Source organism: Typopeltis vanoorti, chromosome 22, assembly GCF_054136105.1.
Source record: "Typopeltis vanoorti isolate ZY-2024b chromosome 22, IOZ_Tvanoo_1.0, whole genome shotgun sequence".
Taxonomy (NCBI): domain Eukaryota; kingdom Metazoa; phylum Arthropoda; class Arachnida; order Uropygi; family Thelyphonidae; genus Typopeltis; species Typopeltis vanoorti.
This window is the reverse complement of record NC_143570.1, coordinates 86244861-86271289: the sequence shown is the minus strand read 5'-3', so window position 1 is coordinate 86271289 and position 26429 is coordinate 86244861. Positions and strand designations below refer to the sequence as shown.

General features: G+C 35.3%; 1 protein-coding gene across 2 annotated transcripts in view; it reads left to right on the top strand.

Annotated features, from left to right (window-relative positions):
* Nucleotides 1-26429, top strand: part of LOC150094541 (4-trimethylaminobutyraldehyde dehydrogenase A-like) — a 149823-nt gene that overhangs the window by 35353 nt on the left and 88041 nt on the right. For both annotated transcript variants that reach the window (XM_090412176.1, XM_090412175.1), the window contains exons 4-5: nucleotides 2809-2938; nucleotides 11896-12140. In XM_090412176.1, coding sequence (XP_090268302.1) covers nucleotides 2809-2938; nucleotides 11896-12140 — 375 coding nt within the window. The remainder of the gene's footprint in view (nucleotides 1-2808; nucleotides 2939-11895; nucleotides 12141-26429) is intronic.

The following is a 26429-nucleotide window of genomic DNA, read 5'->3' as shown; positions in this document are numbered from 1 at the left end:
TTCCCTTTTTATATATGGGTACTATGAGAGCTCTACTCCAATCATCGGGAATTCGTCCCTCTGTCCAGGCTTTCTGAACTATGCAGTGCAGCCACTGTAAGACTCTTATACCACCATACTTCAGCATTTCTGGTCGAATATCATCTACTCCTGCTGCCTTTCCACATTTCAAGCTTGATATTTAATATTCAAACTTGTGTTTGAATATTAAATTTTTATAACATCCACCACATACACAGAAAAATTGAATTTATTTATTATTATTATCCCAAGACCCACATGGAGTCAAAAGCTCATTGCATGTGGTCCTTTGTCATACACACATAATACATTAAAATTCTCTGCAGACACCACACACTCAAGCAATGCATTCCAATTATTTACAACTCTCCTTGCAAAAAAACCTGCTTCTCAAGAACTTTGCTGACACCAGTGGGATTTGAACCCCATAATTTCTTATGTACTAGACAGGTGCTTTAATGCACTAAGCCATGGCACCACATACTTTAACTCCAATGTATTTCATCTTATGCTACAAGGACATCATCAGAGAAAATAGAGAGGATCAGGCAACAACATTCAAAGCACATCACATGATTTGTACTCACATGCTCGTATCTTGGTCACAGCTGAGTTAACAGTAGAATGCAATATTAGAGTTCAAAGGGAAAAACATGGGTAACATTTGTTGTAATTCAAATACAAGGTTACATAATTTATTCATTATTACAACAACAACAACAATAATAATAATAATAATAGTTAATTGTGATCACTTCCCAGAACAGGATTTAAACTCTTAATACTGATTATTTAAGAGTTTATTCCTGTAAAGTGTAGTATTAGCATTATTATCCCACAATAAATCACATATTTTAATTAATCCCTAATTAATTAGTTGTAGCATCTTTCTTTTATTGCTGACCCAGAGGAAGACCAAAATATAGATAGATTAATACAGTAAACAGTGCCTTAGAAGACAGAAATATAAGATCTGATAATGTTGGAGTCTTGACAGATACAGATTGATTTGGAGGAAAATTGTTGATAGGAAGTTAGTAATGATGTGAGTTCATCATGTAGTACTATCATAATATCCTGTAACCCCCCCCCACCTTGAGGGTTCATGTCAGGAATTTTAAGATGATGATGATGATGAACTTTTCTCTATTGAGATCTTATCAGAATAGCTGTTTATAGTCATTATAAACATTTTATTTTACAGAAATATGAAAGACCTAATTGCTGTGTTATTGTTGTTAGTGATATCTTCAAAATTCAAAATACAAGAGGATACATGAGATTTGAAATAAGTGATCATTTTTGAGCAGGATAAAAGTGAGTATTACATTGAAAACAAAAATATGTACAAAAGTTCTTAAGAATCAAAGTCTCAAATATACAATATTACTCAAGAAAAACTGAAAGAGTTTGGAAAAATAAAATAAAAAAAATTAGACACCCAGTAGCAAAACTTTATGGGAAATTGATTGGCTTCAACCATGGAAGAATGTAGTGAGTTGATGTTGTTTGCAAAAAAGAGAAAAAACAGACCTTCATTCTGGATCCAAAAAATTAAAGGGGTACTTCTCAAAAATGAGAAATCATATTGTTTCTGGCAAGTAATTCAGAAAGTGTCCTAAGAGAATACAAAGAAAAATGTATGAAAACTGAGTAGCATGTGTAAATGTGGTTAAATAAAAGTCATGGGAAGACTGGTAATAATACAGAAGGTAAATATTACAAAAATGGAAAATGTTCTAGAGGCTATTGAAAAAAGCTTCAAAATTGAGGAAAGACTACTGTAAAATGAATGAAAGATGATACCAGTGAATTGAAAGTAAAGATAAACTAAAGTTTTACTCAAATGCGGTAGTTGTCTCCATAATTTCAAAAATGTAAGTGAAAGTAAAGACTTCTGAATGTCTGGAGTAATTATTATGAAAGATTATTAAACATGAATTGACAGAAAAGTGATAGAAAATATGCAATAGGAATGCATTCAGAGTACACATATTAATATTTGAAGTTTTTAAAGCATTCAGAAAGTTAATGTGGAAAAGTGTCTGTAGTAGATGATATTCAATCAGAAATGCTCACTTCAACATTTGAATCCTTTACTAATTAATCGTCTGCTTCTTCTCAAAAAAAAAAAAAGAGAGAGAGAGAGAGAGAAAAGAAACTGTTGTTTATTATGATTGATTTTGGTTTATTTCTGGAATTAAAACAGTAATTCAAAAATATAGTTCTGTCATTAATAAAATGCTATTTTTCTGCCGTCATTTATATCTGTGTCTGTAAAAAATCGATTTTGAGATTTCAACAAGATTACGAATAGACTTTTGTAATGTACTGTTGTACATCTACCAGTCTGGTTGGCTGAGTAGTTAGCATACCTGCTCTACATCCAATAGTTCATTCCAATTCCAATGGTCGTTTAAGAATGTCTTTGGGTGAAACATGACTTTCATCCACTTTAAAACTACTACCCCACTTACTGATGGTGTGAAGTGGCTTGAAAAGTCTGTGGTTGGTTTCTAGTGTAGTTTCCAAATTATATAAAAAATAAATTTAAAAAAACATAAAAAAATAAAGTAATAAAAGAAACTTAGCCCATCGTCAGTACTAATGTACTATAGGTTTACAACCTTCCTTGGTTCAGAGTCATATAAAAAATAATTTGAGAACTTCCAGTATTTATACGTAATGCGGATCTGATAACCTTGTTATTATAAACAGGATTTTAGCTATTACACATGTATTGTATTTATTTTTCTTGTAAACTTCTCGCTCATTGTCATTATTTAGGAAAGATTAGATGAAATCTCCAAAGTAGAAGTTATGGACACAGGTAAGCCAATATGGGAAGCAAAAGTAGATATTGCTGGATGTGCTGATGTTTTAGAGTATTACGGTGGAATTGCACCATCTATTGTAGGTAAGAATACCAAATATCACTTTTGTTACCATACCAGGAAAAACTCATTTAGTAATTCTCATTTACATGATAATTTTATTATCAGCTCCCACTCCTCCTTCTCCTCATCAGATTCTTGATGTGTACCCTCATGGGTTGTGCAGGATACTATGATTAGTACTACATCAAAAGCTTACATTATTACTATTTCTAAATAACTTAGGGAATTGAAACAACGTAGATCCGAATATAAATTAAATGATACTTTAATAGATATTTCCGATATTTCGGCAATGTCACATTGCCATTTTCTAAAGGAACTTACAAAAAGGCAGGTGCACACAGGTGCCTTTTTGTAAGTTCCTTTAGAAAATGGCAATGTGACATTGCCGAAATATCGGAAATATCTATTAAAGTATAATTTAATTTATATTCGGATCTACGTTGTTTCAATTCCCTAAGTTATTTAGAAATGCATAACCAACGTATAAGCCTGTCTACGAGAATCTACATTATTACTAACTTCATATCAGCAATATTCTTCCAGATTAGTCTGTTAGCAGTCATAAATCCAATATTATCAAATCTCATATTTCAGTCTTCTAAGGTGCTTCTTACCAGTCCACCAAGATCCTGGTCTTCCTCGGGTCTTTTCCTCACCACCCTAGCATCAAACACCTGTTTTGCTAATCTTTTCTCTTCCATTTTGTTGGACTATGCCACTTCAGATTGACTCTGCCCATATATTACTCAGTACTAACCATGTCAAGTTCCTTCCCGATATCTTCATTTTTAATATGATTCTGCCATTGATGCCATCCGTTCACTTTCCTAATTTTTCTCAGAACTTTCATATCTGTGGTATTCAGTCTTTGGTCAACTGTGTTATTCTAACTCAGCTCTCATGTCCATAAGTGAAAATTGGGTTGAACACTGCATTATATACAATTTCTTTAGTGCTTTTACTAATTATCTCTTATTCCATATAAATTTATTCATATAATGCCCAACTATGCATACCTTTGCTTATTCCCTTGTCTATTTCCATATTTAATTTACTATTTTCATTAAAAAAGTACCTAAATAGCAAAAATGTTTTTCTTGTTTTATAGGTTTCCCATTCAGGATTCAGTTAAATGTTTTCAGTGTTCCTGCCTCTTTTCCTAGTCTTTGTCTTTTTATTGGTGACTTTTATACCAAATTTACTGCAGCAGTTATTCATTTTAGTTATAGAATCCTGCAGACATGTATTGGATTTATTTAGGAGTATAACATCAGGTGCATAAACTAAAAGACTGAGATTAACATCTCCAATTTTGATATCAGGCCTAATGCCACTTTTCTTCATAATGTGATACAAATGATAAATAACAATGGAGATAGCATACACGCTTGTTTCTCACATGATTTTACATCAAAATCATACAACTCAAATATAGACTTTATATTTATGATATAATGGCCTGTTTACATAATTGTAGTTTTTAAACATCTTTTGTCTGTCTTTTCCTGATCAGAAAACTTAAATATAGATCATTGGAAGTTTATTTTGCACTTGGTTAAACTATAATAAATTTAGTTTAATCCTTTATCCAAGTGTAAGCAAACAAAGTTTGCACCTGAAAATATCTTCAGGACTGAGGTAAGGTCGTACATCCTTTGCTGCAAGTTGCCAAGGGATGTACCACCTTATCTCAGTCCTGAAGATATTTTCAGGTGCAAACTTTGTTTGCTTACAATTAGATAAAGGATTAAACTAAATTTATTATTAAATATAGATCCTGGTTGTATTTCTGAACTATTTTCCCCTAAAGTGAAAATTTAATCCTGACTTGTTGCCTGAATCCATAGTTCTTCTTCATGTTTACCTTTCAGAATTTTTTCTGAAGCTTTTCATAAGTATGCTTACATAAATCTTCCTGGAATTCTTAGCAGTGAAATTACTCTGTAATTATTGCTTTCAATTTTATTTCCCGTTTTATAGATGGGCAATTTGAGCTCTAATCTAAATCATCCAGAATTCGACCTTCTAACTAGGCATTCTCAATTATGTAGTGCAGCTACTATACGATTTTTATACCACCATATTTGAGCATATCTGGTCAAATATTATCAACTCCAGCTGCCTTTATTGATGGCTTTCTCTTTCTCAAGTATTGATTGCATTCTACTTGAATATTTTCTGCCATTATTCTCCCACTTCTTTTTTCATTTATCCTTTCAAAGTAATTACTCTAGATATCCACTATACCTTTTTCTTCATTTTTCATATCATCCTTTGATGGTATTGTTTCCTCCATGTGTAATCTTTTTTCAGTAGCTTCCAGAACATTTTTCCACCTTTCTGATATTTATCTTCTATATATATTCTTATCAAAGTCTTTCTGTGACTTTTGTTTGAACGGCACATCACTTCACTTTTCACATTTTTCTCTACATTCTCGAAAAGCATGTGTTGACTTATTTGAATTTATGATTATTTTCTGACCTCCATGGAGTCACTAGACTCATCATGGGAGGCCAATACAAAGTCTATTGTATCACTCCTTAAACTTATCCCTGGTCAGCATGTTCATCATCCTCTCAGGCAATGCATTCCATCCTTCTACCACTGTCTATGCAAAAAACTTACTTCTTACCATTTTACTCACTACCTTCTTTTGCAACTTTTAGGAATGGCCTCTTGAACTTGTTCCTTTCCCTTGTTTTACCATATGAAAGATCTCCTCAGTATTGAGATGATAATAACTCTTCAACAGCTTAAATGTCTCAATCATATCTCCCATTTGCTTTCTATCCACCAAATACAGTCTGCATGTACTCAGTCTATCCTCATTAGCAACATTGTACAGTCCTGACATCATTTTTGTTATCTGGCTCTACATCCTCTCCAAGATTACTTCATCCCCTTCAAATCCCAGTGACCAGAATCTGAGCACAGAAATCCAGATGAAATCTGATTAGAGATTTATACAATGGGACCAGCACACTTTTATCTCTCATGATCAATGTTCTCCTCAACATTGCTGCAATTCTCTGAAATGTCTTCACACACTTCACAATATGTCCTCAGAACTTCAAATCTCTATCCACAATCACCTTAAGATCCCTTGCTTCCTCCACTTTTTCCAGTATTACTCTATCAAGTGAGTATGAAGCATCCCATCTGTGGATCCCAAATTTTAAAACCTTACATTTAGTTGCATTAAACTGACATCCCCATGGCTTTGCCCACCTTTCCAGCTTATTCAAATCCTCTTGAAGAGAAAAAACATCAGCACTGTTACTAATAGCCCTCATCAACTTCACATCATTTGCAAACAACTGAACATCTCCCTGTGATCCTGCAACAATATCATTGACATAGAGATTGAACAGTAATAGTCCCAGGACTAAATACTATGGAACTCCACTTGTAACCTTCCTACTCCCTGATACTGCTCCCCATATACAACTCTCTGATATCTATCAAAAAGCCAATCATCAATCCAATCTACTAGCCTGATATCCAAACCCATATGCAACTTAAAAACCAACTTGTCATGTGGTATCCTGTCAAATGAAAATTACAGTGTATGCCCTACCCTCATTCACTGCTCTTGTTACTCTATTGTAAAAAGTAACCAGATTACTAAAACAAGAGTGTCCTTTAACAAATCCATGCTGGCTCCCAAAAATAATATTACTCTTATCTGCCCAATTTTGTATATGAGTTCTTACAAATTTCTCCAAAATCTTAACAACTGCAGAAGAAATACAAACAGGCCTGTAGTTTGACACCTCCATTCTATAGCCATCATTATGCAGTGGTACTATCTTAGCCTCCTTCCACTCTCCAGGAACCTGCCCCTTTGCATGACTTTCATTAAACAACAAAGTTAATGGTAAAGTCAGTTTCATATCACATTCCCTTAAAACACATGGTGAAATTCCATCTAGTTCCCCCTGCCTTATTGACTATTGTACTCAGTCTTTGGAATACATCCTCTTCATTCACTTCTAAAACTTCACCAGCCATTATCCTTCTAGGAATGAAACCTGTAGTACCAGGATGGAGCAGTCTAATAAAGTGATCATTAAATAGCTCAACTATGTCATTTGCTTTAGTCACCCAATTCCTATCTCTGCCAGCAATATAATCTTCACTATAATTTTTCCTCCTACTCGTCAAATATCAGAAAAAGGTCCTTGGGATTCTCCTTGGATTGCAGTGCCAGTCTCCTCTCATATTCTAATTTTTTTCTCCTTACAATACTAGTTACTTTCCTAGCCTGAGCCTTATATTCCTCATGCAAGTGATCTCCACCTCTCTCACTTTATATGCCTTTCATATTCTTTTGCAATTCCCCTTTTATTCTTTCTCTCATCTGTTTGACTCCAAATTGCTTAAGCTTCTTCTTCACTTGAGGTATACAATCTGTCATTATTGTCAACAATTCTTTCTTAAATATCTCTCATGCACAAATGACCCCCTCACTTCAAATTCTTTCATCCCTTCTGCTGCTGCAAGCTGGTTTCTAAGTCTATGATAGTTGCCTTTCTTATAATTCCACATAAATTCTTTCTGTTTTGATATCTCTACATGCTTCATCCTCCAAATCAGGACTACATGGTCACTCTCACCAACAGGAGCCAAGTATGTCATCTCAGTCACAATCAGTTCCTCTGATTGTAACTGCAATTTTTTTTATTTATTCATATGGCGTTTCCTCCCTTTTCTCTCCCATCCCTATTGGGGCAAGTTGAGCCCCTCATGGGGGGGGGGGGGGTTAAGTGTTTATGACTGTAGATCCGTGTGTGTTCACGGGGCCGGTTTGCCTGCTTGCAGGATGAAAAACCCCAAATAAACGGGTGTAAAAAACCCTGCTGTCCATGCCCAAGACCGGCTAACTTTGCTGTGGCTGAGGAAGATCCTTAAGCTCCTCATGTTGCTGACAGGAATTGAACTTAGGACATTCTTTCCCCAGGCATATGGTTGTGAAGTGCAAAGCCACTAGGCTAACTGCACAGACTATGACCGCGATGACATACTGTGACTGAATCCAAAATGCTTGATTCTTGTGTTCCATCCACCATATGCTGCCTAAAACAGTTGTCCCTCAAGAAATCCAAAAATTCAGTTCTCTTATTACTGTCTATAGTTGAAGTCTCCATAATGATCGCTCACTTTGCACTTGCCAAACTAATTTTCCTAAACATTTCCTGTCATCACTGTCTATATTCCTTGGTCTGTAGCAACATCTCACTAAATATCTTATTGTATAAACATCCATCTCACACCATATACTTCAAAGCCTTTGGTGTTATTTCCACTGAGATTCTCCACCCTGAGAGCACACAGTTCATCTCTTATTACGAATAACTCCACCACCACCACATTTACCTTCCCTATCCTGCTGAAATATGCTCTACTCTTTGATTTCTACCCTTGTTAGAACATCTTCTTCAGTTAACTAAGTTTCACTAATACTAACAACCTTTGGGGAGACTGAGTCAATCAATGCTACAAACTCATTCCATTTATTCATAATGCTCCTAGCATTTGTATACAGAAAAACCGGTGTATTTCCAGTTACTCCCCTCATACTCCACCTGACTCTGTAATGTAGTGTAGTGTACACCCCCTCATTTCTTAAGCCACTATCCCCACATGAGGCCATCCCTGCAACATTCCATCTTTGCAGTTCTTTTCTCTGTCCCAACACACTCACTTCTTCAGAAAACAGCTTCTCTAAATGTCTGCATCCTTCTGCATTAAAATGTAATTCATCTCTTGCATACAGCTCTTTTCTATCGTCAAATGTACTTCACACATCCGTATATTCCAGACCTCTTTTCTGCACATTCTCACTGTCATCTCATTCATCATCACTGTTTTTCTCCTCCTCTCTGCATTATCATATTGGGGCGGCATATTTACAATCTTTCCTTGGACATCATGTGCTACACAATTCACACTACTTCTCAGGTCATTTATCCCAACCATTACTATCATCTCCTCTACACTCATCCCTCTTCACTGCCATTACCAGTCTCTCTAGCATTCCACCAGGCAAGCATTCTTCTGGCACTCTACTCCGCAAACCCTGAATCATCAAATCTCCATATATGAACACTCTAAAGATATTCATTCGTCCTTTTCTCACTGGCATCCCTAACACTTATGGCTTCCACTCTCTCTCTCTCTCTCTCTCTCTCTTGTTTCTCTCCCTCTCATCTCTGTATCCCTTGTTTGCACACTCTTTCGGCTGTTTGCAGTTTCCTCTTGTCCCCTGTCTCTCTTTTTTGTTTATTTTTTTTTAGGAAAGTTATTGACTTTTTTAGTTATCTTACACCAGCTACTTAGGTGGCGCTTTTTGGGATTGTCAGTTATTGTTTAATTTGATCTTAATGTACTGAAGATGCTTGTGACACATAGGCGAAAATTATACTATTAAATAATCTTTGTATGTGAGTTTTTTCCATTATTAATTTTGTATCGATATGTCTACTCATGGTATACCTCTTTTAAAACTTATTGCTAGACTTCACGGAGAGTCTATTTCCAAACAATCTGCTAAATATGGTAAAGTATTGGTAAAGAAGACCAAATGCATTAACAGATTAATATTCCTTAAACGATGTAAGATGGCCCAGGTTATTCCAACCTGTTGTAAAATAAAAGAAGTTTTTAGGTCCCCAAAAGCTCATCGGATCTACTTCAAAGCTAGTAAGTCTCTTTTAAATAATCAGCTACACGAAGCTAAAAAATATCTTGCCCTCTTAAATAGAGAAATTATGGATATAAAAAATGCTCTGGAATCTGTTTTAATGGTTGAAACTTTTACTACTGTAATGCGCATATCTTCGAGTTCTTACTTAAAGGTCTTTAATGATTCTCATGACAAGCTAAAATGCAAATTTGAATCACTGGTCAGCATACCTAGATCCAGTAATAATACTATTGATATAGATAAAGTAGTTATAAATGTTTCCGGACGTCCATTAACAGACTGTGAATGTTTTGTTTTATCAAAAGGACACGATTTCGCTGTTACGCCGAATAAGGTACCAATTATGGATTTTTTTCATAACATAGACAGGGGTATTTGATTTTTTGGAATTGTCAGTTATTGTTTAATTTAGCTTAATGTACTGAAGATGCCTGTGACACACAGGTGAAAATTATACTATTAAATAATCTTTGTACGTGAGTTTTTTCCGTTATTAATTTTGTAACAATAATATCCTTCCTTATTACTAATACTTATCTTTTTAACACTCACATGATGCATTGCATCCATCTTCATGCACTAGCTATGCCACCACCAATTCAATATACTTTCTTTTTTTCCTTGATTGTATCTTTAACCTCCAAAGTCCACCATTGAATTTTTATTTTACTGTTCTTGCAGATAAATTTACTACATGCCTGCCTTTCTGGCTGAATGAATCACTGTTTCTTCACAATCTTCTGCTGGGTCTCTAAGGTTTGGTTCATTCTTGTTTTAGCATTCTTTCATTTTTTCTTAAACAATATTCATATATTTGAGTCTACAGTTCACCTCTGAAAGCTGCTCAATTCTGATTCTTTTTAAAACTTTCTTGCACACTTTTCTTTTCAGTATGATATTCAGTTTCATTCAAGTCAAAACTAAGTAGCAATTGCCTCCTGTTTCAAATCTCTTGCATCTCTAACTAGTGTGAAAGTGTTGTTATCAATAATAATCTAATCATCGAGACTTATCTTTTGTCTCTTGCAAATTTGTGCACTTCTTCATGTTGGAACATAATGGAATTATTTGGGATTAGATTACTTATGCCAAAAAAAAAAAAAAAAAAGAGAGAGAGAGAGAGAGATTTCTTTATTCATAGAATTTTTTTCTCATCACAAGCTTATTTAGTATTATTGATGTAATGGATGGAACAATAGCAGAAGCATAAATGAAATTTTTTGCAGTTATGGTAGTTTTGAGTTGTAGTAGAACAAACTGGTCTAATTATATTTACGTTCTTTCAAATTTAGTAAACGTTACACACACACACACACACACACACACACACACACACACACACAGAAAACAACACTGATGTGTGCAGGAAATAATATTATTTCCTACAATAAGGATAAATGTAGATCATCAGATCTGTTCAGATTTGGACAAAATAATAGTGCTTGAAAACTTTCATTGTATATATGTTTTCCATGAAGAATCTTTTCTCATATAGAACTTTAGCATTTTAGCTTTTTTCCAGTGAACCCTGTATGTAGAAGTGATAGTATGCTCTGCAAGCCTATTCTGTTTAATGAAACTTGCTATTTTTTTATATTTGTGGCAATAATCTGCTGCTGAAATCCCAGATTGCTCCCAAAGTATGGTAAACAACAGGTGCAAGAGATCTCATAAAACTAGGGAATGACAGTGAGGGAAGCTTACTCCTTAACAGGGAGGTAAAAAAAGACGAATATGTCTGGTTAAGATAGAATGCAGCTAGAACTTAGTATCTCATCAGAGTGTTCTTACATTTCTCTGACATAGGGTCATTAAAAGCTGGTATTTGCACATTTGGTTTAATCCTTTATCCAAGTGTAAGCTTGATAGAACAGTTTTAAAACCTTATTTCTTTTATTCATTATATTGAGACTTCATTCATTTTAGTCATGTTATTCAGATCCTCTTGATGGTGTGCAGTTATTAGATTTATTCATACAGTAGCTCTCACCAGCTTCACATCACAATATCTCCCTTCAGGTCACTTAAATATCATGAGTATTCAAGCTGATGTATTGTCTGTAAAATCTGTATATCGTAGTTAATTGCACTTCAAAATAATCCCAACTTTAAAAACAAAAAAAAAATCATTCTCTGATATTAACAAATATTATGGGCACCAAGTTGTGCTATCTTATTAAAAAGCAAGTAACATTGTTAGAATTAATATATGTTTGTTTTTTTCCTTATTAAAGGATCATTTTTTAAATGCCATTACTCATCTAGGATTCCATCATAACTTGCCAATGGGAAACTTTGCAACAGTTCAAAGAGAACCACTTGGTGTAATTGCTGGTATTGGTGCTTGGAATTATCCATTTCAAGTTATGACATGGAAGGTGGCCCCTGCTCTTGCATGTGGTAATACATTTGTGTACAAACCTTCCCAGTATACTCCACTAACCTCAATTATGCTGGCAGAGATTTTAACAGAAGTCGGAATACCCCATGGTGTTGTGAATGTAATACAGGTCAGAATTTTATGTATATATATGAGAAGTATTATTACAAGATTAGTCTTTATTAACTCATACTGAATATTGCACATAATTCATATAGAAATAGAGAAGTTTAAGTTGCAAACCCTAAAAAACAGGCTTCAGACAAGAAAGATATTGAAGGACATATAATTGAACTGTGTAAATTGTCAACTCTGAGTTCTCCATATAGCATAGACTATTTTCACTAAAGATAATCTCTCAATACCACCAAGTATTGTCACTACACAGAATATATTTTATCTTTCTAGTTATAAGAAATGCAAACTAGACCAGTAATTTGAAATTATCTGCTACCAAGTTTGCACGTCAGCTAGATGACAGATAATTTTCATTGTGATGAAATACCTGCTTCTTAGAGATGTGACACATTTTCTTTTTCCTTTTTTTTTTCCTTTTAACTTCTTTTCCTTTTCCTTTTTTTTTTCCTTTTAACTTCTTTTCCTTTTCCTTATTTTCTCCTTTTCTCTCTCTCTGTTTCTGTTAGCTGTTCTGCCAGTTTTCCCTGGAAAGAGTTAAGAGTAGTAGTGTTTTGAGATGAATAGCTGTTGTAATAGATATGGTATGAAGGTGAGCAATAACAAGACAAAGACAATGAAAATAGGCAGAAGCATTGAAAATATCAGCTGCATTGTGAATGGAGAAGTGAGAAGTGTCAATGGAAAAGAAGCAGAGCTGACAGAAGAATTAGAGCAGTACCATGTCATTTACCTCCCACACGATACTGATTTGCTATAGATTCTTGTACCTTTCATGTGTTAGTTAGTTAATTATTCACATTTGACATCACTGGATGCTGTATGGTCACTCTCACACCTCATAAGGTTTTGAGAATGATGCTTTCTGATAGAAGAAGTTGTAAGATCACAAATGCCCTTTCCACATAAAATTAGTAGGACAATCACAAACATCCATGTCATGGCAGGATTCAAACCCACAGCTTCTTGGCTGGAGAGCAGACATGCTAGCTACTCAGCTAACCAGGTTGGCCCTCTTGTATGGTCTAAAAAAAAAAAATAAAAAAAAAAAATGTCAGCATAATTAGTATTACCGAAACAAAAAAGACAAAAAGCAGGTGAGATTCTTCTAAATGACCATTACAAGACGTCATATTCAGGAAAAAATGATCAGGGAAAGGAAGGAGTAACTATAATATTCATCACTAAACATGAAAATGATTTTCTTGAATGGCAAACAGTATCAGAGAGAGAGAGAGAGATGTGGGCAAACATTAAAATGAGGAATTGGAGAATGAGAATGAGACATTTGTTCTTATGGTCATATAGACGGTTTTACTAAAAAAATTGAGTAAGTTTATTTACATAAAGAAAAAGGAAAAGATGGTCCTTGTAGGTGATCTGAATAGTAGAGTAGGAATTAAACACCAGAATCTAGAAATGTTTTTGGAAAATTTGAAGAAAAGAGCAAAACTAATAATAATAATGGTACATATTGACTAGATTTCTATTCACGAAAGAGACTAGTTTACTAACACTATGTTCCAACATAAAGGCATGTACAAATTAAAATAGAGAGAGAACACAAGAAATAAGAAAAATCTCAATGATGATGTCTTTGTTGGAATATAGTGTTAATAAACTAATCCCTCTACTGAACAGAAATCCAGAAAGTACTTAACATTATTATTCTAGTTCATGACATTATTTTATTATGCTGGTTCAGGACAGAATGGTATATATAGCAGATCTGAAATAGGAAGTGATCATCATTTAGTTGAACAGGGAGAAACTGAATACCATATTGAAAAGAAAAGCACGTAAAAAAGTTTTAAAAAGAATCAAAAGTTGAGTAGCTTTCAGAGATGAACTGTAGACTCAAATATACAAATATTATTCAAGACTAAATGAAAGAGTTTAAAGACAAGAACCAAACCTTGGAGATAATTATTATTATTATAATTATTACGGGCGACTCCAGGGAGTCCTTAGACTCATCGAGGGAGGCCCTAAACATCATGTCCATACAACTATACGACATTCTCACAGTATCTATCATACCTTGCCTTGAACTCACTCACCGTCATGCCACCCACAACAGACTCTGGCAGCTTATTCCACTCATTTACCACTCTAAAAGTAAAGAACCCAGCTCTAACACCCTTGCTAACCACACTCTTGCCCAGCTTTCATAGGTGTCCCCTAGTACTCCCACCACCAGTCCTGATCTCAAAAATATCTCTGAATTAATCCTATAGAAACTCTTTAGCAATTTGAATGTCTCAATCATATCTCCCCTTTTCTGCCTATCAACTAATTTCTGCAACCCACAAATCTTCAACCTGTTTTCATAAGGTTCATTCATAGGCCTGTTATCATCGTGGTCACTCGCCTCTGAATTCTCTCCACCTCCTCCCCCATTAAGAAGAAACCTAGGTGACCAAATCTGGGCACAGTAGTCGAGATGAGGTCTTATCAAGGCTCGGTACAGAGGTATAATAACTTGCTTGTCTCTGCTCGTCAAAGTATTTCTCAACAACCAAGTGAGTTGATGAGCTGATTTAGCCACTTTTGCAATGTGCCCCCTAAATTTCATCTCCCTATCCACCAACACTCCCAAGTCCCTGGCCTCATCAATCTCCTGGAGTACAGTTCCACCAATGTGGTATACTGCTGCTAATCTTTTCACTCCAGAATGCATAACCTTACATTTTGTCACATTAAATTGACATCCATTCTCCTTAGCCCAGAACTCTAATCTATCCAAGTCGTCCTGCAAGATTTTGACATCTTCTGCATTCACTATTGCCCTACCCAACTTTGCATTATCAGTGAACAAATGAACTGTTTCTCTTAGATTCTTCCCTATATTGTTAATGAACAAATTAAACAGCAGTGGTCCAAGAACAGAACCCTGCGGCACACCACTAGTCACAGGCTGTCTTTTGGACTCTACTCCTGAATAAACTACTCTTTGATATCTCTCCATCAAAAACCCACCTATCCATCTTACCAACCCTATATCCATTCCCATATGTTGTAGTTTACGGATTAGAATTCCATGTGGTATCCTGTCAAATGCCTTAGCCAGGTCCAGCAGTATCACTGTAAACCCATTACCCTTATCCAGTTCAGCCGTCATTTTGTTATAAAACTTGAGCAAGTTACTGAGGCATGATCTACCCTTCACAAAGCCATGCTGTTCCCCGTACAGTATCTCATTTTCATCAATCTATTACTGTATTTTTCTCTTGACTACTTTCTCCAAGACCTTGACAACGACTCCTGATATGCTGATTGGCTGGTAATTTGCAACAGTAGTCTTGGATCCTCCTTTATGCAGTGGAACTATTTTCCCCTCTTTCCACACCTTCGGGACTAAACCAGACCCGAGACTCAGATTAAACAACATGGTCAAGGGCACTGATAATTCTTTAGCCACTTCACGTAAGACCCGTGGCACAGATGTATTCACATTAAGGTTCTGTAATAGACTATTCACCTCCACTTCATTCATCACAATTCCTGTATAAACTAATGGTTCCCTCATTTTTTCAATGTCACCACTTGGATGATATACTCTTGCAAAGTGCTCGCTCAGTAATTCTGCTATATCGACTGATTGAGTGACCTCCTTACCATCGTCATTCCTTAAAATCATTCTGCCATGTACAGTTTTATTTTGCTTGCAGCATATTGAAAGAACTGTTTTGGATTCTCTTTAGCTTGCAGAGCTAGTTTCCTTTCATAATCCGCTTTTGCTTTTTTTACCATGCTCATTACCCTTCTGGACTGCGCTTTATACCATTCATGTGCCTGCAGGTCACCTTTTTCTTTAAATTCTCTCCACAGTTGTTTCTTTTTTTGCAGCTCAAGCTTAATGGTGTTATTCATCCATTTAACCCCTACTTGTTTCACTATTCGGACCTTAGGTATACAATCAGCCATAACGTCCTGTAAATGCTCTTTGACCACTTCCCATGCTCTATCGACGTCCAGCCCTTGCAGTTATACATGCCATGGCACTGATCCAAGCAATCTCCTAAGCTTGTCATACTTGCCAGCACGGTAATTCCACATATACCCTGTCTTAATCACAAATTGCACACCTTTAGCCACCTCCCAGGTCAAGACCTTATGATCACTCTCACCAGTAGGTGGCATCATGGTCATATTCATTACAGTCAAATTCTCAGATGCTATTACCAGGTCAAGCACTCTAAAACCTCTAGTATTTTCAATTACATGCTGTCTCAGATAGTTATCCCTTAATAATTGAATAACTCCATTTCCTTCCTCACATGTGTTCTCTCCTCCATCCAATCAATGTTGCCATAGTTGAAATCCCCCATAATAATTACCCTCCTTCCACTCATTTCATCAATTTGTTTATGCATACTATCTCCACCATCTATTCCATCACCTGGTCTATAGCAGCACCCAACTGTATATTTTATTCTGCCAGTCTCAATCTCATACCAAATAGCCTCAAATGAGCTCTTTTTACTATCCTGCAATACAACTTCAATTCTCCTTGACTGCAGTTCATCAGTAACACTCCTCCCCCATTTTATTCTCTCTGTCCCTTCTATACACACTATAACCTACACATTCTATCCCACTAACTATATCATCTTCTGTCAGCCATGTTTCACTAATGCCAATAACCTGTGGCCAGGAAGCACCAATCAAGGCCAAAAATTCTTCCTTCTTGTTCCTAATACTCCTGGCATTAGTATACATGAAATGCAGAGGTCCCTTTGTCCCACCCTTATCTTGATGCGTTATTCTAACTATCCCATTCCGATTTCTTGTTCTTAGTATTGGCTCGGGTACATTATATACATTCTTACACTCAACTGTCTCACTGATGTCTGCATGTACACCCCCCCCCCTCCTTGGTAGTTCTAGTTTCTCTGGTTCTTCACATCCATTTCACATTCAGCAACACTTTTTCCAGTCTCCACACACCAAATCCATTCAAATGCTGGCCATCCATCTTGTATAAATCCTTTCTCCCATCAAACTCATTCCACACGTCCACGAATTCCACACCACACCATACCATCTGCATAACCTGTGCATAAAGTCATTTGCGATTATGACCCTCCTTCTAAACTCCTCTCTGTCGTACCGCGGCAACAGAGTCACCATCCTAACTCTGTCACTCTTTTCTTTCACTACCTTTAACAATACTTTCAAGTCCTCTCTCATAAAAAATTTATCTCCTTTCAATTCATTTGTACCCGCCACAATTATCAATTCTTTCACCCTCTGTTTTTGCGCTCTAATACTCTCACTTACATCCTTAAATTTCGCACCTGGTAAGTACGATTTAGTTAAACTCCCATCTATCACTCCTCTTAATAACGAGTCACCATACAACACTCTTTCATTGACAAACTTAAGAAAACAATGGTTAATTCAGCCAGAGAGACAAGTGGTGAAAATTCACAAGAATAGAAAAATCAGTACTCTATGGTGTGGACTTAAGGAAGACCAAAAGTAAGTCATGAAAAAGAAGAAAGCCTATTGAAAGTTTGTAGCAAGTAAATCAGCAATGATCTGAAAGAATACAGAGAAAAATGTAAGAAAGAAAAGTAATATGCAAAAGCAGCTAAACAAAAGTCATGGGAAGACATTGGTAAGATTATTATTATTATTTTCCTGACCTTGATGGAGTCACAAGACTCATCATGGGAGGTCAACACAAAGTCTATCATACTACTTCTTAAACTCATCCACTCTCCGCACTTTCACCATTCTCTCAGACAATGCATTCTATGCTCCTGCCACTCTCCATGCAAAAAACTTACTTCTTATCCTTTTACTCACCACTTCTTTTTGCAGCTTCCAAGGATGTCCCCTTATCCTTGCTACTTCCCTTTGTTCTACCATATGAAAAATCTCCTCAGTGTTAGAGGAGAAGGTAAATATCAAGAAGGTGAAAAATGATTTGGAAGCTATTGAAAAAAACTTAGAAATAGAGGAAAGAACACTTTTACAAAATTAATCAGAGATGACAAAGGTGACTCGCAAACTGAATATAAAGATTCATTTTAAAAATTTATGGAATTTACAACCGTGTTAAAAAAACTTTTTTATTATCCCGACGTTTCGATCTTCACATCAAGATCATCATCTGGAGCATACATCAATATACAAGACAAGCTACTTTACATTATTAATTGTAAGCTAAAGAAACAATGATTTGATCACATGGATTTTTAGTATTATAATTCTTATTTTTGCTTTTAAGATACTGGATTTTCTACAGTCCTGTTTATAGTTGTTCTTAGGTGAGGAATGTTCCATAGGTCGAATATATACCTTCCATATGTTTGGGATTTTTAGACCATCATTATTGTTCAGATTGGGGTGGTTGATAATAATCTCACATGCTTCCTTAAATTTCCGTTCATACCATGTTTTAGTGTGATGTAGACAGCCAGTGCTTTATAAGTCAATTCTGTGTAAGGAATTCAGGGCATGATCAGAAGGCCAGCTTCACCATAATTATTATATTTAATGTGTCGTTTATGTTTTTTTTTTGTCTGATAGGAATTGTGCGTCCTGTTTTTCCTATATATGGTATGTTGCAAGTACAATAAATCCAGTATACTCCAGGGTGGGCTAGTGGAGGGAGTGGGTCTTTGGATGTGTTGAGTAAGCTTTTTAATTTTGCAGGAGGTTTAAAGGTGGCTCTGAGGTTGTATTTTCGTAGTACTCTGTTTATTTTGTCTGATGTTCCTTTAATGTAGGGAATGGTTATAGTTTTACTATAGTCAGGTTTGTCTTTGTTTTTTATTGAGGTTTTGTAGAGAATTTTGTTAATAGTGTTTTGGCTGTATCCGTTTTTTTGGAAAGTATTAAAGATAATTTTAAATTCGTCTTTTAGTGCCTGTTTGTTGGAACAGATCATCTGCGCCCTGTTTTTTAGCCTGTTGATGACACCTAGTTTTTGTGTTAGATGGTAGTAGGAGTTTATGTGCATATATTGTCCCATATGTGTCGGTTTCCGGTAAACCCACTCCCTCCACTAGCCCACCCTGGAGTATACCAGATTTATTGTACTTGCAACATACCATATATAGGAGAAACAGGACACACAATTCCTATCAGACAAAAAAACATAAACGACACATTAAATATAATAATTATGTTGAAGCTGGCCTTTCTGATCATGCCCTGAATTCCTTACACAGAATTGATTATAAAAGCACTAGCTGTCTACATCGCACTAAAACATGGTATGAACGGAAATTTAAGGAAGCACGTGAGATTATTATCAACCACCCCAATCTGAACAACAATGATGGTCTAAAAATCCCAAACATATGGAAGGTATATCTAACAGATAAGCTTAGGTGTTGATGGTTGTTCATGACTTATTTTTCACGGTATTAACAACACCACAAACACTTTTATCAACAAAGATGTTTTATTAACGCTTATATTTTGCTGATTTTCAACTCAGCATCATCAGAGCACAACACACGTAAACACGACAGTGAGTGAGTGAAACAACAATATTGCAAAAGACAAAAGATCTAAAGTCCTATTTTTGGCACCCTCTAACGAAAAAAAAAAAACCCAGCAGTTATCCAGGAGTTTTTCTCAGGATAACTGTCTCCCAAATTTTTGGCAAATTAATGCAACCATATTTGTTAAGGTTGGGAGAATTCTTCAAAGCCATTGCTGACTCTATTTACAGAAAGCCTACACACACAGGAAGATACCTACATAAACAATCACATCATCATCCAGTCCAACAGTACGGCATTTTAAAAACACTTACACACAGAGCCAGAGCCATTTGTTCTAACGATACAGCTCTGGTCACTGAACTCCAGTACCTGTGCCATACGTTCTTAGCCAACGGCTACAATCCCTACAAAATAGATAAAATACTACATAGGCCTATTACTCTGCCCTCCCCTAATACACAAGAATACAACACGACCATTTCTATTCCCTATATCAGAGGTACATCGGAAAAGATAGCCAAAGTATTGTTGAAACATGGCCTTCGCACCACCTTCAAACCTCATGTCAAGCTGGCAACTCTGATCTGCTCACCCAAGGATAAACTTCACCCTTTAGCACACCCAGGAGTGTATGAAGTTCCATGTGACTGTGACTTGGCCTATTATGGGCAAACAGGAAGATCAGTGAACATCCGCCTGGAAGAACATGAAAGATACATTCGCTACTATTACTATGGCAAGTCGGGGCTGGCAGACCACGCTTTGGACACTCCTTCACACAGGATTAGATGGAGGAAAACGAATGTGCTATTAAGGAGTCGTTATAGATCTGAAAGATTATTTTTTGAGTCAGCAATGGCTTTAAAGAATTCTCCCAACCTTAACAAATATGGTTGCATTAATTTGCCAAAAATTTGGGAGACGGTTATCCTAAGAAAAACTCCTGGATAACTGCTGTTTTTTTTTTTTTTTTTTTTTTTTCGTTAGAGGGCGCCAACAATAGGACTTTAGATCTTTTGTTTTTTGCAATATTGTTGTTTCACTCACTCACTGTCACGTTTACATGTGTGTTGTGCTCTGATGATGCTGAGTTGAAAATCAGTGAAATATAAGCGTTAATAAAACATCTTTGTTGATAAAAGTGTTTGTGGTGTTGTTAATACCATGAAAAATAAGTCATGAATATGGAAGGTATATATTCGACCCACGGAAAATTCCTCACTAAGAACAACTATAAACAGGACTGTAGAAAATCCAGTATCTTAAAAGCAAAAATAAGAATTATAGTACTAAAAATAGGACATCATTATTTCTGAAAGAAAACCATCTGAAAGAATGTTTATTCCTGTCATTGTAAATAGAATTTAGCTTGATGTAAATTTTTTTTTTTTTTTCACTAGAGGTCATGCCAATGGAATTACATGTGATCAAATCATTGTTTCTTTAGCTTACAATTAATAATGTAAAGCAGCTTGTCTTGTATATTGATGTATGCTCCAGATGATGATCTTGATGTGAAGATTGAAACATCGGGATAATAAAAAAGTTTTTTTAACACGGTTGTAAATTCCATACATTTTTAAATGAATGCTGATCACCGTGTAACTCTAAAAGAAATGAATATAAAGATATTCTACATGTCTGGATAAATTCCTTTGAAAGATAGTTAAATAAACAAGTAGTAACAAAATCATGGTAGAAAATATTTAAGAGGATGCAGTCAGGAGTACATAACAGTACATGAGGTAGAAAAATCCATCAAAAATATGAAATCTGGAAAAGTAGCTGTTGTAGATCATATTTAACCATAAATACTTAAATGTGGTGGGATAAAAGTTTTCTAATAGCTCATCATCATTATCAAATTCTTGCCATGTACCCTCAAGGGGGTGTACAGGATATGATAGTACTACATGAAAAATTTACATCATTACTAACTTCCTGTCTACAATTTTCCTCCAAATCAGTCTGTTAATTGTCAAGACTCCAACATTAACAGATCTTATAATTTTTATCATCTAAGGCACATTGTACCGTATCAATCCACCTATATCTTGGTCTTCCTCTTGGTCGTTTTCCTGCCAACCTGGCAGAGAACACTTGTTTTGCTAATCTTTGCTCGCCCATTCTGTTTAAGTGACCATACCACCTGAGATTAGCTCTGCTAATGCATTCATGGATGCTGACAATATCAAGTTCTTTCCTAATATCCTCGTTTTTAATATGATATTGCCATTGATGCCATCTGTTCACGTTTCTACTCTTTCTCAGGACTCTCATATCTGCAGTCTCTAGTCTTTGGTCAAGTGTTTTACTTCTGACCCAGCTCTCAGATCCATAAGTTAAAACTGGTTTGAACACTGTCTTGTATACAGCTAATTTAGTGTTCCGACTAATTTCTCTCTCATTCCATATGAATTTATTCAAATGACTTCCTACCATACCAGTTATGTTGATTCTGTTGTCTATTTCCATATTTAATTTACCATCTTCACTAAAAATCGTGCCTAAGTAGCTGAAATGTTTTACTTGTTCCACAGGTTCTCCATTCACAGCACAGTTGACATTTTCAATGATTTTGCCTATTTTCATTGTCTTTGTCTTTTTATTGCTGACCTTCATACCATATCTATTACAACAGTTGTTCAATTTAGTCAGGAAATCTAAATCTTGCAGACTTGTAGTGGATTTATTTAGAAGTATAACATCATCCGCATAAAGCAAAGAGCTGACATTAACACATCTCCAATTTTGATATCATGTTTAATACCACTTTCCTTCATAATGTGATCCATATAGATAATGAATAACAGAGGGGATAATGTACATCCTTGTCTCATACCAGATTGAACATTAAATCATCTTCCTATACTTGCTTCAATTCTAACTGCTGACTTACAACTCAAATACAGACTAAGTTTTGCTTGATATAATGCCCTGTTGACACCATATAACTGTAGCGTATTGAATAGCTTCTCTCTTGGAACCTTGTCATATGCCCTTTTCCAGATCAACAAAACTTAACTACAGATCTTTGTTATATTCCCATGATTTCTCCACTATTTGTCGTAAAGTGAAGATCTGATCCTGACAGCCTCTATTTGGCCTGAATCCAGCTTGTTCTTCACCAAGCTTTTCTTCCACAATTCTTCTCAACCGTTTCTCAAGTATACTGGCATAAATCTTACCAGGAACACTCAGTAGGGAAATACCTCTATAATTCTCACACAGTTTTATTTCCCTTTTTATATATGGGTACTATGAGAGCTCTACTCCAATCATCGGGAATTTGCCCCTCTGTCCAGGCCTTCTGAACTATGCAGTCCAGCCACTGTAAGACTTTTATACCACCATACTTCAGCATTTCTGGTCAAACATCATCTACTGCTGCTGCCTTTCCACATTTCAAGCCTTTGATGGCTTTTTGTACTTCAAGTATGGATATGTATTCCTGACTGTATGCCTGTTGAGTGTTTTTTACCACTGTGCTATCACTGCTTGTTTCATTTAGCAATTTTTTGAAGTAATTACTCCATACTTCAAGGATATCTTTTTCTCACGTTTACATGCCACCTTTATCATCTCAAACTCCTTTTACAGTGTTGGATCCTACTTGTTCTTAATCTATACTTTGGATCCGACATGATTACAATTATGATGTTCTTAACCTAAAAAATAGTTGCTAGTTGATTTCTAATACAAATATAGAGAAAATTTATATTTATAGACTGCGCCACTCTATATCTGAATTAGTTCAAGAATTGAAGATAAATCAACCCTCAACTAGTTCTCCTTAATATATATACTGGCCGAGTATATTTAACTAACTTAATTCACCCGCTTTGGTTCGAATATTTTATGAATGGTGCAGTAAAAGAGATTCAGGCAAAATACAACTTTAGATAAACAAAAACAAACATTTAATTTTAAAATCACAAATTTTACACTTAGGATCAAATCACTAATTAAGTTATTATAATCACTTCAGCCTTTCTGATAATACTGTTATACAAACTCAGACAATGGTAATTCTGTTATCTGTAATACAGTCTTCTCACAGTTCCTTTCAACTATTTAATAAAGTTCCTTAATGATCATTCGCATCAATATCTCATAGTTCTTTAAGTTTCAAATACAATAAAAATTGCAGTTATACCTCTTCACAAGCAAACATTTATAAATTTACACTTTAGCTAATCTCCGCAATAGTTACTGTTAGCATAAGGAAATTCTAGGGTGAAACTCACACACTTCTCTGTATAGGAATATTAATGGTTGGAATAATCTTACCGATAATCTTCTATCTTCATCAACTTATACACAAACACTTTTTATAACCGTAAACACTTTTAACAATAATCGGCACTCATTAAAATAAATATTCAAAGCATTAACTGAATTAATTCACGGTCACTATACACATAAACAAACGTTCTTGCATGAAGTACTACTGATCACTCATGAAATAAGGCAACACACAATAATTCCTTAACTTGAGGTTTTATATGCACAGTTGTTCACTCTTCCGGCATTCAATTAATTCTTTAGACACTACAATTTCCAAAAACAGCTAACAGTAAACTTTAACTTACAGCCTCTACTACTTTATTTCAAGATTCTGTGTGTCCTTGACAGGTCGGCCCTGAAATTAAATCTCAACTCAAGTATTGCTAGTCTATTTAGTAGTCACTCAGCTGTCTTCCGTAGCTATAATTGTTATTCTACAACTTATTAGCTAACCGCCTCTCGACTAGTAGACTTTATTTAGCTGCTTGAGTGACTTGCTGACTCACTATTATCGCACTGTGATTGCTGAATGCTCCGATTCCAACCTAAATGCCAATCTCTCTCTAATAAATCTCTAATGCTCCCCCTTTTCCAGCGTTCCTCGCTTTTTATATCTGTTCTTCCTGCCCAAATTATTCTCGTGATTTCTTTCCAAAACTCTTTTCAATAAACCCTCTCACGTGGTGTTCCAAAAACGTGCTCACTATCTAACATACGTTTCCATGACAACAAAACAAAATATAATAAAATTGAGCTATTGCATAATGTTAAACTTCTACAAACAGGAATAAATAAAGAATATTTATATTTCAATTAATGCGCAGTTAAAATATCAAATACAAGTTCTTATATTAATATAGCAATAAATAAAATAAGCTTAATAATATTTAAATACAGTCTTTTCATTATTAATACATATATCTTTGATTAAATAATTAGATATTAGACAAAATTAAAGTAGTTATATAAATATTAAATTGTAATATAAGTTGTTTACATTAAATAATATTTACAAGTCTAGGCTTTGTGATGGAAGATCATGTTGGATTCTGAATCAAATAATAATTACTCCAATTTCTATATATTCAGAATCCAACAACAGCATTCTTTCCTCCATTTCTAAACTTTTTCAACAACCTCCAGAATATTTTGCCACCTTCTTGATATTTATTTTCCATGTTCTTGCCAAAGTCCTCCCATGACTTTTGTTTAGCTAGTTTTACAAAGTGTTTAACTTTCTTACATTTGTCTCTGTATTCTCTAAGAGCACAAGCTGATTTATTTGTCAAGAACTTTTGATATGCTTTCTTCTTTTCCTTCACTGCCTCTTTAACTTCCTGTGTCCACCATGAAGTTCTGATTTTTCTATCCTTGCATACAACCTCACCACATGCCTCTCTGGCTGAATCAATCAGGGTTTTCTTCAGGGCTTGCCACTGAATCTCCAAGGTTTAGTTTCTGTTCTCCAACTCTTTCATTTTTTCTTCAATAATCTTGATGTATTTTAGTCTACAGTTCACATCTGAGAGCTGCTCAACTTTTACTCAACTTTTATTCGCTTTTAAACTTTCTTACATGTCATTCTTTTCAATATGAAATTCAATTTTATCCTGCTCAAGACTAAATAGTGATCACTTCCAATTTCAAATCCTCTGTACACTCTGGTGTCCTGCACCAGAAAGAAAACATCACTATCAACAATAACATAGTCAATGAGAGTTTTCTTATTCCTTGCCTCTTCTCTCCATGTGAATTTGTGCACATTTTTATGTTGGAACATGGTGTTAGTAATAACGAAATCCAACAAGTATTTGCCATTATTATTAGCTCTGCTCTTTTCTCCAAATTTTCCCAAAATATTTTTGTATGTCTGACAATCATTTCCTACTCTGCTATTTAGATCCCCAACAAGGATCAACTTTTCCTTTTTCATTGTGTCTGTTGCTTTCTCTAAAGACTCAAAAAAATTCGTCCACTTCTATCTTAGTAGAACCTTCTGTGGGACCAGGCACAAATAAGTCTCAATGTCCAGTTCTCCATTCTGATATTTGCACACATCGCTCTACTTGAGACTGCCTGCCATTCAAGAAGATTAGCCTCGTATTTAGTGTTGAATACAATGGCTACTCCTTCTTTTCCTTGATTGTCATTGCCTGAATATAACATTTTGTATTTATTGCTCAGAAAGATCTCACCAGTTTTTGTCTTTTTTGTTTCAGTCACCCTATTATGTCGATCTGGTACTTATCTAATTCCTCAGCTAGCTCCATTTATTTGCCATTTAGGCTTCATATGTTGATAGTACTGATCTTTAACTCTGGTGATGTTGAGTTGGGGTGTGCTTTCAGATTTGTTCCAGTAGCTGACTTTTTGCTGTTCACCCTGGTTCCCTGGCGAAAATAATGGGGGGCTTGTTTAAGTGGGTGACGCCCCAGCTGGCATGAAATTTTGTCATGTTGTACCATCATTTTGTATTTTGGTTTAAGCCAATAAGAATACAATTTCTAATAGCTGCACTGCATAATTCAGAA